At 46.0% G+C, this 17,598-nt stretch overlaps 1 protein-coding gene across 1 annotated transcript in view; it reads right to left on the reverse strand.

Moving 5' to 3' along the window:
• Positions 1 to 17,598, reverse strand: part of SLC9A9 (solute carrier family 9 member A9) — a 1,094,760-nt gene that overhangs the window by 1,036,531 nt on the left and 40,631 nt on the right. Inside the window, exons 2-3 of the mRNA XM_075340787.1 lie at positions 12,709 to 12,911; positions 5,788 to 5,865 (exon numbers count right to left, since the gene is read on the reverse strand). Coding sequence (XP_075196902.1) covers positions 5,788 to 5,865; positions 12,709 to 12,911 — 281 coding nt within the window. The remainder of the gene's footprint in view (positions 1 to 5,787; positions 5,866 to 12,708; positions 12,912 to 17,598) is intronic.

Genomic DNA, 17,598 nt, shown 5'->3' on the forward strand with positions numbered 1-17,598 from the left:
GCCATATTTTTGTATGCTAGCCGGGTACAGCAGGCAGGTACGGGCTGACCCCAACCCCCAGCTGCCTATTTGTACCCGGCTGGGAACCAAAAATATAGTGAAGCCCTTTTTTTTTAAATTATTTCATGAATTTCATGAAATAATTTAAAACAAAAATGACGTGAGCTTCGCCCAATTTTTGAGTCCAGCCGGGTACAACTAGGCAGCTGGGGATTGGAATCCACAGTGCAGGGTGCCCATGCTTTCTGGGCACCCCCGCTGTGAATTGCAGTCCCGCAGCCACCCCAGAAAATGGCGCTTTCATAGAAGCGCCATCTTCTGGCGCTGTATCCAACTCTTCCAGCTGCCCTGAAGCCGGGTGGCTAGCTGGGTAATAATGGAGTTAGGGCTAGCTGTATATTATCAGCTAGCCCTAAGCCCGAAATTCATGGTGTCACGCCAATATTAGACATGGCCACCATGAATTTCTAGTAAAGATAAAAAAAAAACACAACACACATAAAAATATTTTTATTAGAAATAAAACACAACACAATTAGTGACTCCATCTTTATTGAAATAAAGAACCCCCCTCCGCAGTAATCCTGGGTCAGGGTCCCGCGCCGTCCAATCCGGATCAAATATCATCTGATCGGTTTGCTGGAAGGCAAAGCGATCAGATGATGTGTCAGGATCAAGTGCCTGAATCACATCACACATCAGCTGATTGTATAAAAGCCGATTATACAATCAGAAGATGCATCGGTGCAAAAAAAAATAAAAACAAATAATACTCACTTATGTGCTGATTACCGGCAGGCTGATACCGGCCGGGCGCCCGCGTCACCGCGATACTTACGATCACCTGATGCGTCAGGTGACTGCATCAGGTGATCCATCGCCAGGTCCTGCATCCACCGGAGGTGTCCCAGCCGTCTGCACACAGCCGGAGCGGGGGTGGCGATACCGTGAGAGGAGATGGGAGCAGGCATGGCACCGGGAGTCTGCAGACAGGTGAGTATAACTTTTTTTTTTCTTTTCTACTGTTAACTTTTGTTTTCGCAGCCGCTTCCACCTCCTGCCTGTACATGGCGCTGCACGGCAGCATACATGCACAGGACGGGAGGTGGAAGCGGTGGTGACGGTACCGGGAGGATTCACGCTTCTGTATATACTGACAGAAGGAATCCTCTTCCTGTACACGTCACTTTACTACCCACCCTTTGCATTTATAGCTGCGTTTTTGGTCTTCAAAACGCACCAAAACGCAGCTATTTGCGTTTCTCATTGCGTCTTTCAACATCCCATTGAACTCAATGGATGAAAAGCGCAGTCAAAAACGCGGGAATAATTGACATGCTGCGTTTTTGTGGCACCACAAAAACGCAGCTGAAAAAAAACAGATGTGTGCGGACAGCAAAAATTAAAACTCATAGACTTTGCTGGGGAAGCAAAGTCCTGCAGTTTTGAGGCCAAAAACGCACCCGAAAAACGCGCAAAAACGCAGCGAAAAACGCACTGTGCGCACATAACCTAAAATTGTTAAGAAGCTGGGACTCCCTGCAGTTCCTTTAGATGTGCTTGGTACTGCAGCTGTACTGCTGAGTAGAAATGGGCGGACTCGCAGATATCTGGGATCGGCAGGTCCAACTGGGTTTAAAAAACAAACAAACCTGGAATTGATCCTGAATATGTGGCTTCACTCCAGTCCACATGTAAGTTTCTATGGACCAGAATCCGGCGCTTTAAAATGGTTAGGGGGATTGGACTAAGCGTGTTATACTTACCGAGTCTTCCGCATGGCTGTAACGCTACTTCCGTGGCCACTCATTAACCTCATACATATGCACTGCTTCCCCCACCCATTGGCACTCCCGGTGTCTCTGATTGGTGGAAGCCAGACGCGCCCCCACCCTGTGTGACAGTGTGTCTGACTGCAGCCAATCAGAGGCACTGTGTGTGTGTCTCTGATGGTGGAAAAAATAAATAAATAAATAAATTAGCTTAGAGTCCCCCCATATCATGATAACCAGCACAGATATCTCATACAGCAACAGGCCGACAGCTGAGAGCAGGTATTCTCAGGCTGGGGGGCCATGCTTATCATGCTTATTGGGCCTCCCCAGCCTAAAAATAACAGCCTACAGCCGCCCAGGATTGTCGCATCCATTAGATGCGACAATCCCGAAACTTTACCTGGCTCATCCCGACTGCCCTGGATAATAATTGGTTAATGACAGCTCACAGCTGTGACAAAGTCCTAGATTAGTAATGGGGAGGGTCTATCATTTCAGCACCAAATCTGAACCTCCTGGCAGAAGACCGCACCAAAACAGCGTCAAAACCGTTTTTGTGCAATTTGTTTGTAAAGAGATGCAGATTTGGTGCTGACATTTTTACACCATATTGCTGCAACCAATCTACACATGCGTTATGATGCGGTATTGATGCGATTTTGTTTTCCCACATGGTGCAGATTGGGTGCAGAAATATGGTGTAAGACTTTCAGCACCAAATCTGCATCTGTTGGCAAAAAAACTGAGGTTTTCTGCCAGGAGATTTCAGGTCTGTGAACTCCATGACCTCAGTGAGGTCACTGAGTTTAATGAGGTTACCTGAGGTCAGGTTATCTGTGGTCACAGGTGGAGGACCGTGGGAACCTCCAGATGTGACTGCAAATAACCTGAGTGATGCCACCGCTCATAGTGCGGCTTAGTCTCTGCCTGAAGCTCACAGCAGGGGGTCCAGCTCTATGTCTGCGCGCTGCGCTTCAGTAATGTGGCAGAGCCAGAATCGTTGTGGGACCTTGGGTGGATGACGTCGGACCTGGGTGTTTTGGGGGTTAATAAAAGGGTTAAAGAAGGTGGGTTTTTTGTAATTTTATTTCAAATAAAGCATTTTTTCTCTGTTTGCGTTTATTTATTTTCACTTAGAGATTAGTAATGGGGGATCTCATAGACCCTCTCCATTTAACCACTTATTACCCTGATTGCCACTGCATCAGGTCAATCATGATGAGCCAGGTAAAGTTCCAGGATTGTTGGGAGTCTTACATCTAATGGATATGACAATCCAGGCAGGCTGCGGGCTGTTATGTTTACGTTGCGGGGGCCAATAAGCACATTGGTTTCCCCAGCCTGAGAATACCAGCCCCTAGCTGTTGGCTTTATCATGACTGAGCATCAAAATTGGGCAGGGGAGATCGCACTCCGTTTTTTTAAATTATTTATTTAAATATTTTTTAAAAAGCCACATGTGGTCCCTCTAATTTTGATACACAGAAAAGATAAGCATACAGCTGGGGAATGCAGCCTGTAGCGGTATGCTTTATTTGTGCTGGGTATCATAATATGGGGGGAGCCTACACCAATTTTCTTAATTTTTTTGCATATGTTCACACCCAGGGGCGTAACGATTGCGACCGGGCCCAGCAGATCAGCAGCGAGCTCCTTTCTGTGGGAGAGGAGCTCGCGCTGTTCTGCCGCAGACCACGCAGCGCGGCAGCCGCTATATGACCCGGTCGCCGCCGCTGACACCGGGCCCCCCTGCCTGGTGTCAGCGGTGGCGTCACCACGCTCTCGTCACCGCGCTCCCGTCACCGTGCTCTCTTCACCGCGCTTCCGTCACCGCACACTGCTTTGATATTGCATAGAGCAGCCGGCGCCGCTCTATGCATCATCTGTCTTTCCCCGTGCCTGCGCGGTGACATCACTCCTGTGCGACTGCTGTGTGTGGTGAGAGTACAGAGCGCAGGAGGACGCCGACCGGAGCCACAGGGGAACGAGGACAGAAGTGAGGACGAGCAGCGGTGAAACAAGAAAAGGTGAGGACAGAGCTGCTTTGGAAGGAGAAGAGAGGTGAGTACTTGTTTTTTTATTTTTTTTTATAAATCAGTGAGTACACGGGGAGGCTGGCTGCAGGACACATGGAGTCCTTGGGGGGGGGGGCCTGGCTGCAGGACACATGGAGGCCCTGGGGGGGGGGGCCTGGCTGCAGGACACATGAAGGCCCTTGGTGGGGGCTGGCTGCAGGACACATGGAGCCCTTGGGGGGGGGCCTGGCTGCAGGACACATGGGGTCCTTGGGGGGGGGCCTGGCTGCAGGACACATGGAGGCCTGGAGGGGCTGACTGCATGACACATGGAGGCCCTGAGGGGGCTGGCTGCATGACACATGGAGGCCCTGGGGGGGGGGGTGGCTGCATCACACATGGAGGCCCTGGGGGGCTGGCTGCAGGACACATGGAGTCCTTGGGGGGGGCCTTGCTGCATGACACATGGAGGCCTTGGTGGGGGGAGGCTGGCTGCATGACTCATGGAGGCCAGGGAAGGGGCTGGCTGCATGACATATGGAGACCCTGGGGGGTTGCTGCATGACACAAGGAGGCCCTGGGGGGGCTGGCTGCATGATACATGGAGGTCTATGGGACTGCATGATACATGGAGGTCTATGGGGCTGCATTATACATGGAGGTCTATGGGGATGCATTATACATGGAGGTCTACGGGGCTGCATAATAAATATGAAGGACACCTTATACATGGACTATATGGGTGCATTATACATGGAGGAGTATGAGGCTGCATAATACAATACGAAGGTTTATGGGGCTGCATTGTAATACATATAGGACTATGGGGGCTACATTATAATATATGGAGGACTATGGAGGCTACTTTATACATGGAGGACTATGAGGGTGTGTTATAAAACATGGAGGACTGTGGTGCAGTATAATATATGGAGAACTATGAGGTAAATTATAATACATGGAGAACTATGGAAAATGCATTATAATACATGGAGGACTATAGAGGTGTATTCTAATATATGAAGGGTTATGTGGGACCATTTATACTATATGGAAGGCGGGGGCCATTATAGTATTTGGAGAACTATATATGAGGGTGGAGAAAGATACTAGCATGGGATGGGAATGTTTTGTGCTGAGGGAAAAAGGCTCTTTCCCTGAGCACCCAGCTTTCCCATGCTCTGCTATACATCTCTCAGCACCCAGTTTTCCCATGCTCTGATATGGGAAAGCTGGGTGCTGAGGGAATGATGTATAGCAGAGCATGGGAAAGCTGGGTGCCGAGGACAAGATGGATATCAGAACATGGGAAAGCTGTGTTCTGAGGGTAAGAGCCAAGTGTCAGCATTATTATCCTGCACCCCGAGTGTCAGTGTCATTATCCCGTACCCTAGGTGTCGGTGTACGTGGAGGGGGGCCCCGGTCCAAATTTTGCACCAGGGCCCATCAAACTCTAGTTACGCCACTGTTCACACCAATAGAGAAGCGCACACAACACTTCTGATTGAAAGCAGTCAGACATGCTGTCGCACAGGGTGGGGGGGTGTCTGACTGCAATCAATGAAAGACGCCGACACTGCTGGTGGGAGGGAGAAGCAGTGCATCTGTATGATATTAATGAGCAGCCCTGGAAGTAGTATGAGTGGCCCGGAAACAGAGTACAGCTGTGCAAGAGACTGCTTAAGTATAATGCACCTGCTTTCCCCTTTTTTTTCCCCTTTCTTTATTTTTTTAATTACTGGACCCGGATTGTTACCCGGAGTTTCCTGAGAACTCTGAGCTCGGGGTCTGTGCTCAGGTACTTTTGAGCCCACACGGATCTGGACTTTTACAGTCTGAGTCCGCCCATCGCTACTATTGAGGTGACTTGGTGTGGATCTCATTCTTATTCACTAGAATGAAAAATAAATCACATAGGCCATCAACGTGTATTCTTAGAGAAACCCGTTAAATACAGCCTTCGGTCTCTGTGTAATAATCTACAATGACATTCTTACCTTCTTTAGACTGTATCCAGCATGGAAAATTATTGGCGGTAACAACACATTAAAAAAAACTTCAGGGTCGAAAGTCATCTGTAAGAAAATGAGACATATTATAGGTCGATACTGTACAAGCTTTATAATAAAGATGTCATAGGATGCATTTTCTTCACATCAGACAGTCCTGCTATACATGTGGGACAGATACTCCCTACGTTCCCCTGAATAAGGGGTCCTGATATATCCTCAGCTGCAGGTTCACTCTTCCTCATCACGATTGGGACATGTGCTTAGTGTACTCTCTTGTCTGTTTCTGTATCTACCATAAACTAAACAGAATTGACCATGAACGCAGGATAGTGGGGTCCTACAGGATGGGCATGAATACCATAAACGTATGTAAAGAGGGAATCCCCTTATATTTGCTAGTCATACAAACAAACACGTGACTTAGCTTTAATCATTCAGCGCACTCACAATTTCCTTTATTCAGTGTTTCTTCCTGTCGATTTAGCAGTGGTTAGAGAAATTCTATAGCTGACCCAGGGGCGAGTGGAGATAAACAGGAAGTGCTATTTCAGCAGCCTCGTCTGTTCTGTACACCATGCGATGAGCAGGTCTCATAACCATTTCCTACAAAACTAACGTATTGCACAGCCAGCAACTTCAGCACCACAGGACGGGCGCTGTAATCAGACCACATGCAGTTTACACAAGGCTCGAGGCTAGGAAGGCGGCAGATTCTGACTGAGAGATGATGAAGGAGCAATATTTAAATAATAAATTAGGATATATGTATATATATATATATATATATATATATATATACTGTACAGACCAAATGTTTGGACACACATTCTCATTCAAAGACTTTGCTTTATTTTCATGACTCTGAAAATTGTAGATTCACATTGAAGGCATCAAAACTATGAATTACCACATGTGGAATGAAATACGTAACAAAAAAGTGTGAAACAACTGAATATATGTCTTATATTCTAGGTTCTTCAAAGTAGCCACCTTTTGCTTTCATTACTGCTGGGTCATTCCATGTCAAGTGGACCAGTGGTCCCCACTCGACCTTCTCCGATTTTGCTGAAAATTTATAAGGATGTACATGTATGTTTGAAAAGAGGTTCTGTAAATTTTTAGGGCCAGTTCTCAAATACATTGGGCACTGTTGACCTTTCACTGGAGGTCCCACCAAGCCTGCGGCTTCAGCTAAGAGGATTTTGCAAACTTTGGCACATAGCCATTAGAGTTCTATACAGGCTATGATGCTGACATTTGGCATACTAGCTCAACTTTTGCTGCTAAACACGATAAAATTATTACCGGCTATGACAAAACAATATTTTGGCCGCAATTTTGTGTCAAAGTAGCTTGTAAAACGCCTCGCATAAAATGTATGCCTAACTTTGCCCATATATAACTCAAGACCAAAAACCAATAGTAACTGGTGCTTTGCCCTGTACACCAAACATCTACATGACTTTGCATTGCTGCAATATCACGGTCAAAGCATATGTATTTGTGGAAATATTCACACCCACATATGATAAAAAACTTAAAAAACCCGAATTTTACCTATTTTTAGGTCAAATTTCTCAAAAAGGGTACCCTTAAAATATATTAATTCTGATATCATTAGAAAGATCACATTTTTCTCTACAAGGATCAAAATCGGAGAAGGTCGAGTGGGGATGATTTTTAAAACTGGTCCACTTGATGTGGAATTATCCTACTTTGCAGAAATAGAAAAGCGTAGCTAATCTCCAAAAATAGCTATATAGAAGCTCCTTGTCATCTCTTCCAGGACTTGCTCCTGCCTCTGTCACCAGGCACCACCGTATTCATTCTGCTGGTGATGGGAGAGAATTCGGGAAAAGGGACTCTGAGACTGGGGTGGCTGGGACCTATAGTTCTGTACATTTTTTAACTACGGTTAAGGGGGCTTTACACTCTGCGACATCGCTAATGCGGAGTCGTTGGGGTCACGGAATTTGTGACGCACATCCGGCCGCATTAGCGATGTTGCTGCGTGTGACACCGATGAGCGATTTTGCATCGTTGCAAAAACGTGCAAAATCGCTCATCGGTGACATGGGGGTCCATTCTCGATTATCGTTACTGCAGCAGTAACGATGTAGTTTGTGGCTCCTGCGGCAGCACACATCGCTATGTGTGACGCCGCAGGAACGAGGAAGCTCTCCTTACCTGCCTCCCGGCCGCTATGCGGAAGGAAGGAGGTGGGCGGATGTCCCGGCCACTCATCTCCGCCCCTCCGCTTCTATTGGGCGGCTGCTCAGTGACATCGCTGTGACGCCGCACGGCTTAGAAAGGAGGCGGTTCGCCGGTCACGGCGACGTCGCCGGGCAGGTAAGTATGTGTGACGGGTCTGCGCGATGTTGTGCGGCATGGGCAGCGATTTGCCCGTGTCGCACAACAGATGGGGGCGGGTACCCACGCTAGCAATATCGGGACCGATTTCGCAGCGTGTAAAGTAGCCTTTACACTTTAAAACTTTTCTCACTATTACAGCAGATAAAGATGAAAACTGTCAAATAAAAAGTGCTATACTGTGAAAGATATTTTCTATGATCTACAACAAAAACAATAAAAAAAATAATAAAATACATAGAAAAAGCTAACACCACCCACTTTACTTCTCATCATTGTCGTTCCGTTCACCCAGAACTATACATATTACCTAACAAATGACCGTAACAAACAAGGGAGTCCATTATAACTGTCACGATTCCTCTGTGCAGAGCACCTTGCACACTAGGAGATGCTCTGCTGTGTTTTCCTGGGCTACTGAGCTGGCAGGTTGATTGATTGCTCAAGTGTTTTATTTTTCTGGTAATTGATGTGCTTCTTTACTGAGCTCCCACAGAACCTTGCCAGTCGTACATTCTGGTTCTATTGGCCTGTGTGTCTGCGAGAGTTCTGATCTTTATTTTTTTACCCCAGACTGTTGTTTAACTCTTCTCTGCCTGCTCCCTGCTCCTGTTGTGACCTCCTGGCTTTAGACCTCGGACTGTTACCTGACCATGTTTCAGTTTACTCACTGAATCTATTATGTGCCTTCCTGGAATTCTGACCCCAGGATTGTGACCTGACTTCGCCTCTGTGTACTCCTTGTATCCATACGTGTCCTCCTGTTACCAGCCCTTTCCTGACTACTCTTCTCTTTGTTCAACCTGTAAGAAGTGACTTCATTACAATAACTCGAATAAAGATCTATAGGTTAGCAACAAAACTAGTTCAGTAGTCCAACAAATAAAAATAGTAGGTTCGTACAAGTACACGCCATCAGAATTTATTTAGGACCAAAATACTCCAGTCGATGACAGTTAAAAAAATAGCAATACAAACCAAAAACGTATTGGTCGTCATGACAAATCGGCAAAAAAGTGCCATTGATCACCTATCATGTGGATAAGTCATGTTATTTATGGGACCATCCTTGTTATATTTTGACCATTCAACGTCATCAGTCAACTTTTGATTTGTTTTTCTGTCTCTAGAAAAAAGAATACTAAACTGTGGAGCGCTTATTCTACACAATTTTGCCCAGATATGGCATAAATAGTGCTGAGGTTTATGGTCACAATATCTCACAATGTAAGATTCCTATTTTTATATTGTCTATTCAGTAACTGGATCCTTACAAACATGACATTGTCTTACAACTCTGCAGCTGGCACTAAGGAACAAAAAAAACAAAAGACTTTTTGTGCCCCTTGTAAAGTTTTCTCTTCCATGTTGTTTTATTTTCTCTCTAAATATTTTTCGCAGTCGTTTTATACTTCATGATTTCTTTATTTTTATCTGTAGATGATGATGGCCTCTGCAGAGGTCACCGATTCCCTGGGCTACTGCTCTGGAATAGCTGAAGAGTCAAAAGGAGCTTCATGAAGCCATGCCCATCTTCAGAATCTAGTCCAAAATAATTTACAGTGCCTTGAAAAAGTATTCATGCCCTGTGAACTTTTCAAACCTTTTTTCACGTTACACCCACAAATATAAATGTACCGGTATTTTATAGGGATTTTATGTGACATACCAACACAAAGAAGCAAGTATTTTTGAGATGTAAAGGAAATGATACATGATTTTCTAAAGATTTTAAAGATATAAATCTGAAAATTGTGACGTGCATTTAAATATAGCCCACTTGAGACAATACTTTATAAGACCACCTTTCCGTGCAATTACTTCAAGTCTTTTGGGGTATGTCAACCAGCTTTGCACATGTAAGGGCTGAAAAGTTTGCCCAATCGTCTTTGAAAAAAATAGAGCTAGCTCAGAAAGATTGGATGGAGGCATCTGTGATCAGTAATTTTGAATTCTTGCCATGGATGCTCAATGAGATTTAGGTCTGGACTGTAACTCTGCCATTCACACACAATAATATGCCTTGAACTGCGGCTCTGGCAGTATGTTGAGGATCGTTGTCCTGTAGGGAGCTGAACGTACACCCAAGTCTTAAGTATTTTGCAAGCTGTAACAGGTTTTCCTCCAAGATTTCCCTACATTTAACTCATCCATCTTCTCATTAGCTCTGAACAGCTTCATTGTCCATGCTTATAAAAAGCATCCCAATAGCATGATGCTACTACCACCATGTCTGATGGTGGAGATGGTATTTTCATGATGATGTGCAGTGTTAGTTTTCCACCACACATATTGTTTTGCATTCGGCCCAACAGTTCCACTTTGGTCCCATCTGACCAGAGTACCTTCGTCCACATGCTAGCTGTTACATACATGCCCTTTTACAAACTGTAAACAGGACTTCTTGCTTTCAAAAATGGTTTTCTTCTAGCCACTCTTCCATAAAGGCCATATTTGTGGCGTACACGACTAATAGTGGTTCTGTGTACATATTTTCCCACCTGAACTGTGGATCTCTCCGGCTCCGCCAGAGTGACCATAGGCCCGTTGGCCGCTTCTCAAATTAGTGCTCTCCTGGCTTGGCATGTCAGTTTTTACAGGTGTGACATATTCCTTCCATTTTTGGATGATTGATTGAACAGTACTTTGGGAGATGTTCTGAGCTTAGACTATTTTTTTTATAGTTTAATCCTATTTTACTCTTCTACTCAACTTTATCCCTGACCTGTCTGGTGTGTTCCTTGGTTTTCATGATGCTGTTTGATCCATAATGTGCTCAAACAAACTTCTGAGGCCTTCATAGAACAGCTGTAGTTATACTGAGGATAAATTACACACAGGTGGACTCAATTTACTAATTATGTTACTTCTGGAGGCAATTGGTCACTCAGGATTTTATTTATGAGACTACAAGGAGCTGAATATAAACGCATCTCACAATTTTCAGATTTATATTTTTTCAATATTTAGAAAACCATGTACCATTTCATTTAGACTTCACAAATACTTGCTACTTTGTGTTGCTAGATCATATAAAATCTCAATAGAATATACTTAAGTTTGTGGGTATAACATGAAAAAATTTGGAAAAGTTCACGGAATATGAATACTTTTCCAAGGCACTGTATATAAAAGTGTCTGGTACTTTAATAAGCCTAACGGTATGAATTGCTGATATATGTCTAGGCTGTTTCAGGCATGTCTTTTACATTTTGGAAACTGATTGATAACATTCACAGAAAGATGAAAGATTTCTTATTATTAAATTCCACAATTTACTTTTGACTTTTATCATACAGCCTCTAGATTTAATTTTCCACTTGTGCTAAATATAAAATATCCGGATCCTTCTTAAAGTAATTGTTATTAAGTCAATTTTACTAATTGAAAAGAAAGTCTCTAGAAATTTGATATCTCATACAAGAATTCTTCAAAAGTAATTTTGATCATTCATGGAATTTTCGCTAAAAGCAGCGGCCTCCAAACCGGTTCACCAATTGTTCTGAACAACTCATAGCATGGACTAAAGGGTACTTTACACGGTGCGATATCGGTACCGATATTGCAAGCGAGCGTACCAGCCCCCGTCGGTTGTGAGTCACGGGCAAATCACTGCCCGTGGTGCACAACATCGCTTACACCCGTCACACGAACTTACCTTCCCTGCGACGTCGCTCTGGCCGGCGAACCGCCTCCTTTCTAAGGGGGCGGTTCGTGCAGCATCACAGCGATGTCACACGGCAGCCGTCCAATAGCAGAGGAAGGGCGGAGATGAGCGGGGCGTAGCATCCCACCCACCTCCTTCCTTCCTCATTGCAGGTGGACGGATGTAAGGAGGTGATCGTCGCTCCTGCGGTGTCACACATAGCGATGTGTGGTGCCGCAGGAACGAGGAACAACCTCACTACGTACGAGACAACGATTTTTGGTAAATGAACAACCTCTCATATACCAACGATTTTTGTCTCTTTTGCAATCGTTTAAGGTCGCTCCTGCCTGTCACACGCTGCGATGTCGCTAACGGCGCCGGATGTGCGTCACAAACACCATGACCCTGACGATATATCGTTAGCGATGTCGCAGCGTGTAAGTGGCCCTTTCCTCTCAAAGGCTGTCACTGCATACTGGGAGTTGTAGTTTACCAAAGTTGAAGAGCCATAGCTTGAAGACTATGACCTTAAAATATGCACAGAAACATAAAAAAACTCGATAATTAATGTCTCTTCTCTGTCATACACTATAGAAGAGATACATGCAGATTGTAACTAAAGACCATTATCTATTGATGAGGGGCAATGTACAGTGAGCGGGTCCATGTTTTACACAAAGTGTATTCATGGTGGTCCTCCACTTCCATCCTTCCCTTCTCGGCAACAAGTGTAGACTTCGCACCTTCATTAATTTTCTGCTACAGAAGAAAATTAAAGACATACTCGACCAGTCAGGCAAGAAGAACTAATTACCCAGACCCAAGACAATACGCTGAGCCTTCCATATACATATGCCAGGCATTTTTTCAGATCTCTCCTACATTACCTTTTGCAGCATGGCATTTCCTTGGTCATTATTGATGTTGTGCTTGCTAATTTCTCCCCGGTACTCATACTGATAAACATGGGCTGTGACGTTAATAAGCAGAGTTGTAGGGTTGCTCTTCAAGCTCTCACAAGCGTACACGGCTCCATCTTCTTCCTCTTCTGATTTTGTGGCATAACGTATGATCAAACCCATCACTAAACCTGTAAGTAAAGGCAAGAATAGTAGTGTTTATAGTCAGCTGTTATTACATGGTCGCTGCAATGTTCTAGCGTCCTAGATATTACTGCTGAAAGCAAATGCAAGGAGAAAATAAGAGCACAAATAAACCCAAGAGCAGGGAGGCATTATCTTCAATTATGTAAGCTGCCATCCCTTGGACAATCCGTACATCTTTGGAATATAGGGGAAAAAACGTAGTACCTGGTGGAAACCAACAAACTCTTTTCAGATATTATACTTGGTGGCTTTGACCCTGGGGACCTATAGCTGCAAAGCAACAGTACTAACCACTGAGCCAGTATGCTACCCTATTAATATAAATTGATCAAATGTAAAATTACCACTGACTTTAAATACCTCCAATTAGAAATGTAGTATAGTTCTCCTGATATAGCCATGTCTCTTACCTCATGTGCAGGGCATTGTAGCAAATGTATCTGACACGCCTGCACCGGGGCCTGGGGTAACTCGTTACAAGGCAGCAGTTCTGCTCCTGGGACGCCGCGGTGGCAAGGCCCAGTTTCCGTGACCCCGGCGGTGTCGTTTAGGGAATAGGAAGGGGATGATGACAGTTTATTTGTGATGCCACCTGTAGTATGTGGCAAGTTGGGTGCCACCGCTGCGGGATGGTGACCTCTGGGGCAGATGGTGACGCAGCTTAGATGTTGCAGCTCTCCACAGGTAGAGCTGGGCCCCAGGGTGGATGGAGGTAGTAGTAGTAGTCGATGGCGGGGGTTGCCGGGCGGGAGGCGCAGGCGAATAACGTAGCGACAGCAGGGATGCAGTCTCAAGGTTATTACTCACTGTAGCAGGTTCAAAGGAAACACAACATGACAGTGACCACCTTTGGAGTGCTAGGTTTCACTGTGATGGGCTCCAGCTGGTCCCAGGTAGTTCAGAGGTCAAGTCCAGTGCACCTTTCTTAAGTGTACATTCCCTGGTCGTCTTCCTGCCTTGCGCCCTCGCTCACTGAACCCTGAGCCAGAGCCCGTGGACCCTGTTGGGTGGCGTAAAGCTCCATCCCTTGGTCCTTTTGGGTCACCTTCCAGCGAATTTGTGTGCGGTGTGTGGCTTCAGTGCTTGAATTCACCTCAGCCGCTGGCTTTACTATCGGAGTACGTAGGTTCTTCTCCTCTAGCCTAGGGACCAGTCCCCGAGTTGTGGCCAAGTCCTTCCACCTGTAGATTATATGTGGAACAAGGCCACTGTCTGAATGTTCCCACTCAAATGACTCGACCCCCCAGCCTGGCTTCGGGTATAATCACGCCCTTGCCATGTCTGATGAGGTGTTACTGAGTGAGGGTGTTGTGCTTTGCATGAACCAGTGATGACCTCCTTCTTACCCAGAATTGATTACCACACCTCTGGCTGAGGTACTGAAGCCTCAGGGGTGCCACATATCCATGGTTCCGTCCACTCATATAGTGACAGTTAGTTGCTCTTGGTTGTAACCATGGATACCTAAGCTGCAATGCCCTGCACATGAGGTAAGAGACATGGATATATCAGGAAAACTATACATTTCTAATTGGAGGCATTTGCTAATATTATTATTATTATACATAGTAAATATTAGGATAGGATCTTGGAGATGAAAATAGCCCTTTAATGTCATACTGATGTCATGGATGGGTGTCCCATCTCGGAATCCCGAGCGGAAATTAAGACTTCTGAAATTATGGCTGACACTTTGTACTGCAGGAGAAACATAGCATTCATATAATGAATGGATGTTTCGGGTCAGCCCGAGAGTTAGAAAAGTTGGATCCAGAACAATCAGCTGATTTATTAAGGGATAACCCAAGTGCATGCAGATTATATATACAAACAAATGAATACATCACTATGTAAGTGCTAAGATGTATGCAAACATGACGTATATAAAATTTTAACTGGATTACTGGTATATACAATATACTTAGAAATTGACAGTACTTAGGGCACAAGCTGGACAATTCATGTGAGCCCACCAGCCATATTAACCCCATAGCGACGGCCTAACGTCTCAAGACGTCGGAAAAACAGGGTACTTATTCTGTTCCGACGTCTTGAGACGTCAGGCCGGAAAAAGCTTGTAGCGCCCCCCAGTGACGAAAAATCTCGGGGGTTTCAGCTACCGGAGGTAGCTGAGACCCCCAAGATTATGAATCGGGGTGTTTTTTTTGGACCCCGTTAATGCGATCGCCGGTATACACCGTATACCGGCGACAACATTAAAAAAAAAAAAATGGCCGGTAAAATTGATTTATTTCTCATCTGACGTGATCAAACATGTCAGATGAGAAATAAATATAATCCTCTAGTGCCCCCAAAGCCCCCGGTACCGGAGAGTCCTCCCACCACCCCTACCCCCCCTCCGGAAAATCCAAGATGGCGCCGACGCGCGCTGAAAACTGCCGCCGCCGCCGGCTCTGTATTCATTTCCCTCCGATCTGAAATGATCAAACATTTCAGATCGGAGGGAAATGTCCTCCCCCTGACCCCTCCTCCGGTACACCGGAGATCTCTGGTCCCCGGAGCCCCCTCCGGTTCTCCAGAGCCGCCTCCCCCCTCCCCCCTCCGGAGCGTGGAAAATGGCGGCCGCATTCATCCTACTCTTTCTGCCGCATGTGACACGTCACATGCGGCAGAAAGTTGTCCCCAGGTCCCCCCGTCACCCTCCGTCGCCCCCCCCCCCCCAGCCCCCGGTCATACGTTACCTGTCTGCTGGTGCTCCTGCTCCGGCCCCGCGATCACGCCGCCTCCTTCTCTTGAATGCTGGCGGCGCATGCGCAGACAGCGGCTGTCAGCTGGATCCCTGCAAGCAGGCATCCTGCTGACGTCGCTGATGCACAGGCTCCACTGTGGACCGGGGGAGGGTGAGTGCAGTGATCTGCAGCCACACTCCTCACATGGAGAGGCTGCTGTTCCAGAAAATGGGGGGTACGTTCTGTGAGCGTGCCCCTCATATTCTGGAATGAGGTTACTGCAGGTCACTCTGCCCTAGGTTGGACCGGGGCAGTGTGAGTGCAGTATTCTCAGATTACTGCACCCACACTGCTCATGGAGAGCTTGCTCTTCCAGAAAATGGGGGATACGTTCCCTGAATGTGCCCCCCATATTCTAGAAGATCCAGAGACGGCGTGGGACCTCAAAAATGGATTACAGCGACCGAAATTTATTTATTTACAATAAATTGGTAAAAGAGGAATGTTTCGGGGAGTTTTTTTTCAAATAAATTTTTTTTTTGTCTTTATTTTTTTCTATTTCTTGACTGGGTTAGTGATGTCGGGTATCTGTTCAGATGCCGTGACATCACTAACCCCAGGGCTTGATGCCAGGTGACATTACAGCTGGTATCAACCCCATATATTACCCCGTCTGCCACCGCACCAGGGCGCGGGATGAGCTGGAGTGAAGCGCCAGGATTGGCGCATCTAATGGATGCGCCACTTCTGGGGCGGCTGCGGCCTGCTATTTTTAGGCTGGGAAGAGTCCAATAACCATGGCTCTTCCCACCCTGAGAATACCAGACCCCAGCTGTCTGCTTCACCTTGGCTGGTGATCTAATTTGGGGGGACCCCACGTTTTTTTTTTTTTTTTTAAAAACGCCTGGGGAGCCCTCCAAATTGATCACCAGCCAAGGTGAAGCTGTCAGCTGTGGTTTGCAGGCTACAGCTGTCTGCTTTACCCTAGCTGGCTATCAAAAATAGGGGGGACCCCACGTCGTTTATTTTAATTAATTTTTTGGGGGGCTAAATACAAGGCTAGGCACCCTTTAGTGCCACATGAAAGGCACTAAAGGGCGCCAGCTTAGAATATGCAGGGGGTGGGACGTTATATTTGTTTGACATCTATCCATTCATCCATTGTAGCATTTTAGGCTGTGCGCCCACAATCGGGATTTGCAGCATTTTGGGCGCAGAGTGTTTTCCCTGCGTCCATAACGCTGCATTGTGCAGTAGAAGCACAGTGGAAGGATTTTTAGAAATCTCATGCCCAATGTACTTCTCTTCTCCGCAGCATAAACCGACCTGTGGCGCAGCTTCCCGAGCCTCAGCATGTCAATTTATGCTGCGGAGATGAGTGTTTTCTGCAGGTAGCATAGAGCTCCACAGCGGCCTGAACCCAAATCGTGGGCATGGGCAGCTGCGTTCTCCCGTGGACAACACTCACATCTCTGCAGGAGGCTGACACTGTGTACTAGACGCCGTGTCGCTGGATCATGGCCACATAGCCTAAAAGTGAGACATTTGTTGCTACAGCAACATTTTTGTGAAGTACCTGTGGATTCAAAATGCTACTATACTGCCGAATAAAATCCAGTTTCCAAAATGGAGTCACTTGTGGGGGGTTTCGAATGTATAGGTACCCAAGGGGCCCTGCAAATGTGACATGGTGCCCGCAATTTATCTCAACTTTTCCAGAATTCAAATGGTGCTCCTTCCATTCCAAGCCCTCCCATTTATCCAAACAGAGGTTTTTGGCCACATGTGGGGTATCCCTGTGCTCATAAGACATTGGATAACAACCTGTTGGGTCCACGGTTTGTTGTTGTCTCTTGAAAAAGTGAGAAATTTGATGCTGAAGCAACATTTTTGTGAAAAAAATGAAAATTTTCAATATGGCAACCTAAGCTTATCAAAATCTGTGAAGTATTCGTGGATTCAAACTGCTCACTATACACCT

This window comes from Anomaloglossus baeobatrachus, chromosome 3 (assembly GCF_048569485.1).
Source record: "Anomaloglossus baeobatrachus isolate aAnoBae1 chromosome 3, aAnoBae1.hap1, whole genome shotgun sequence".
Classification (NCBI taxonomy): domain Eukaryota; kingdom Metazoa; phylum Chordata; class Amphibia; order Anura; family Aromobatidae; genus Anomaloglossus; species Anomaloglossus baeobatrachus.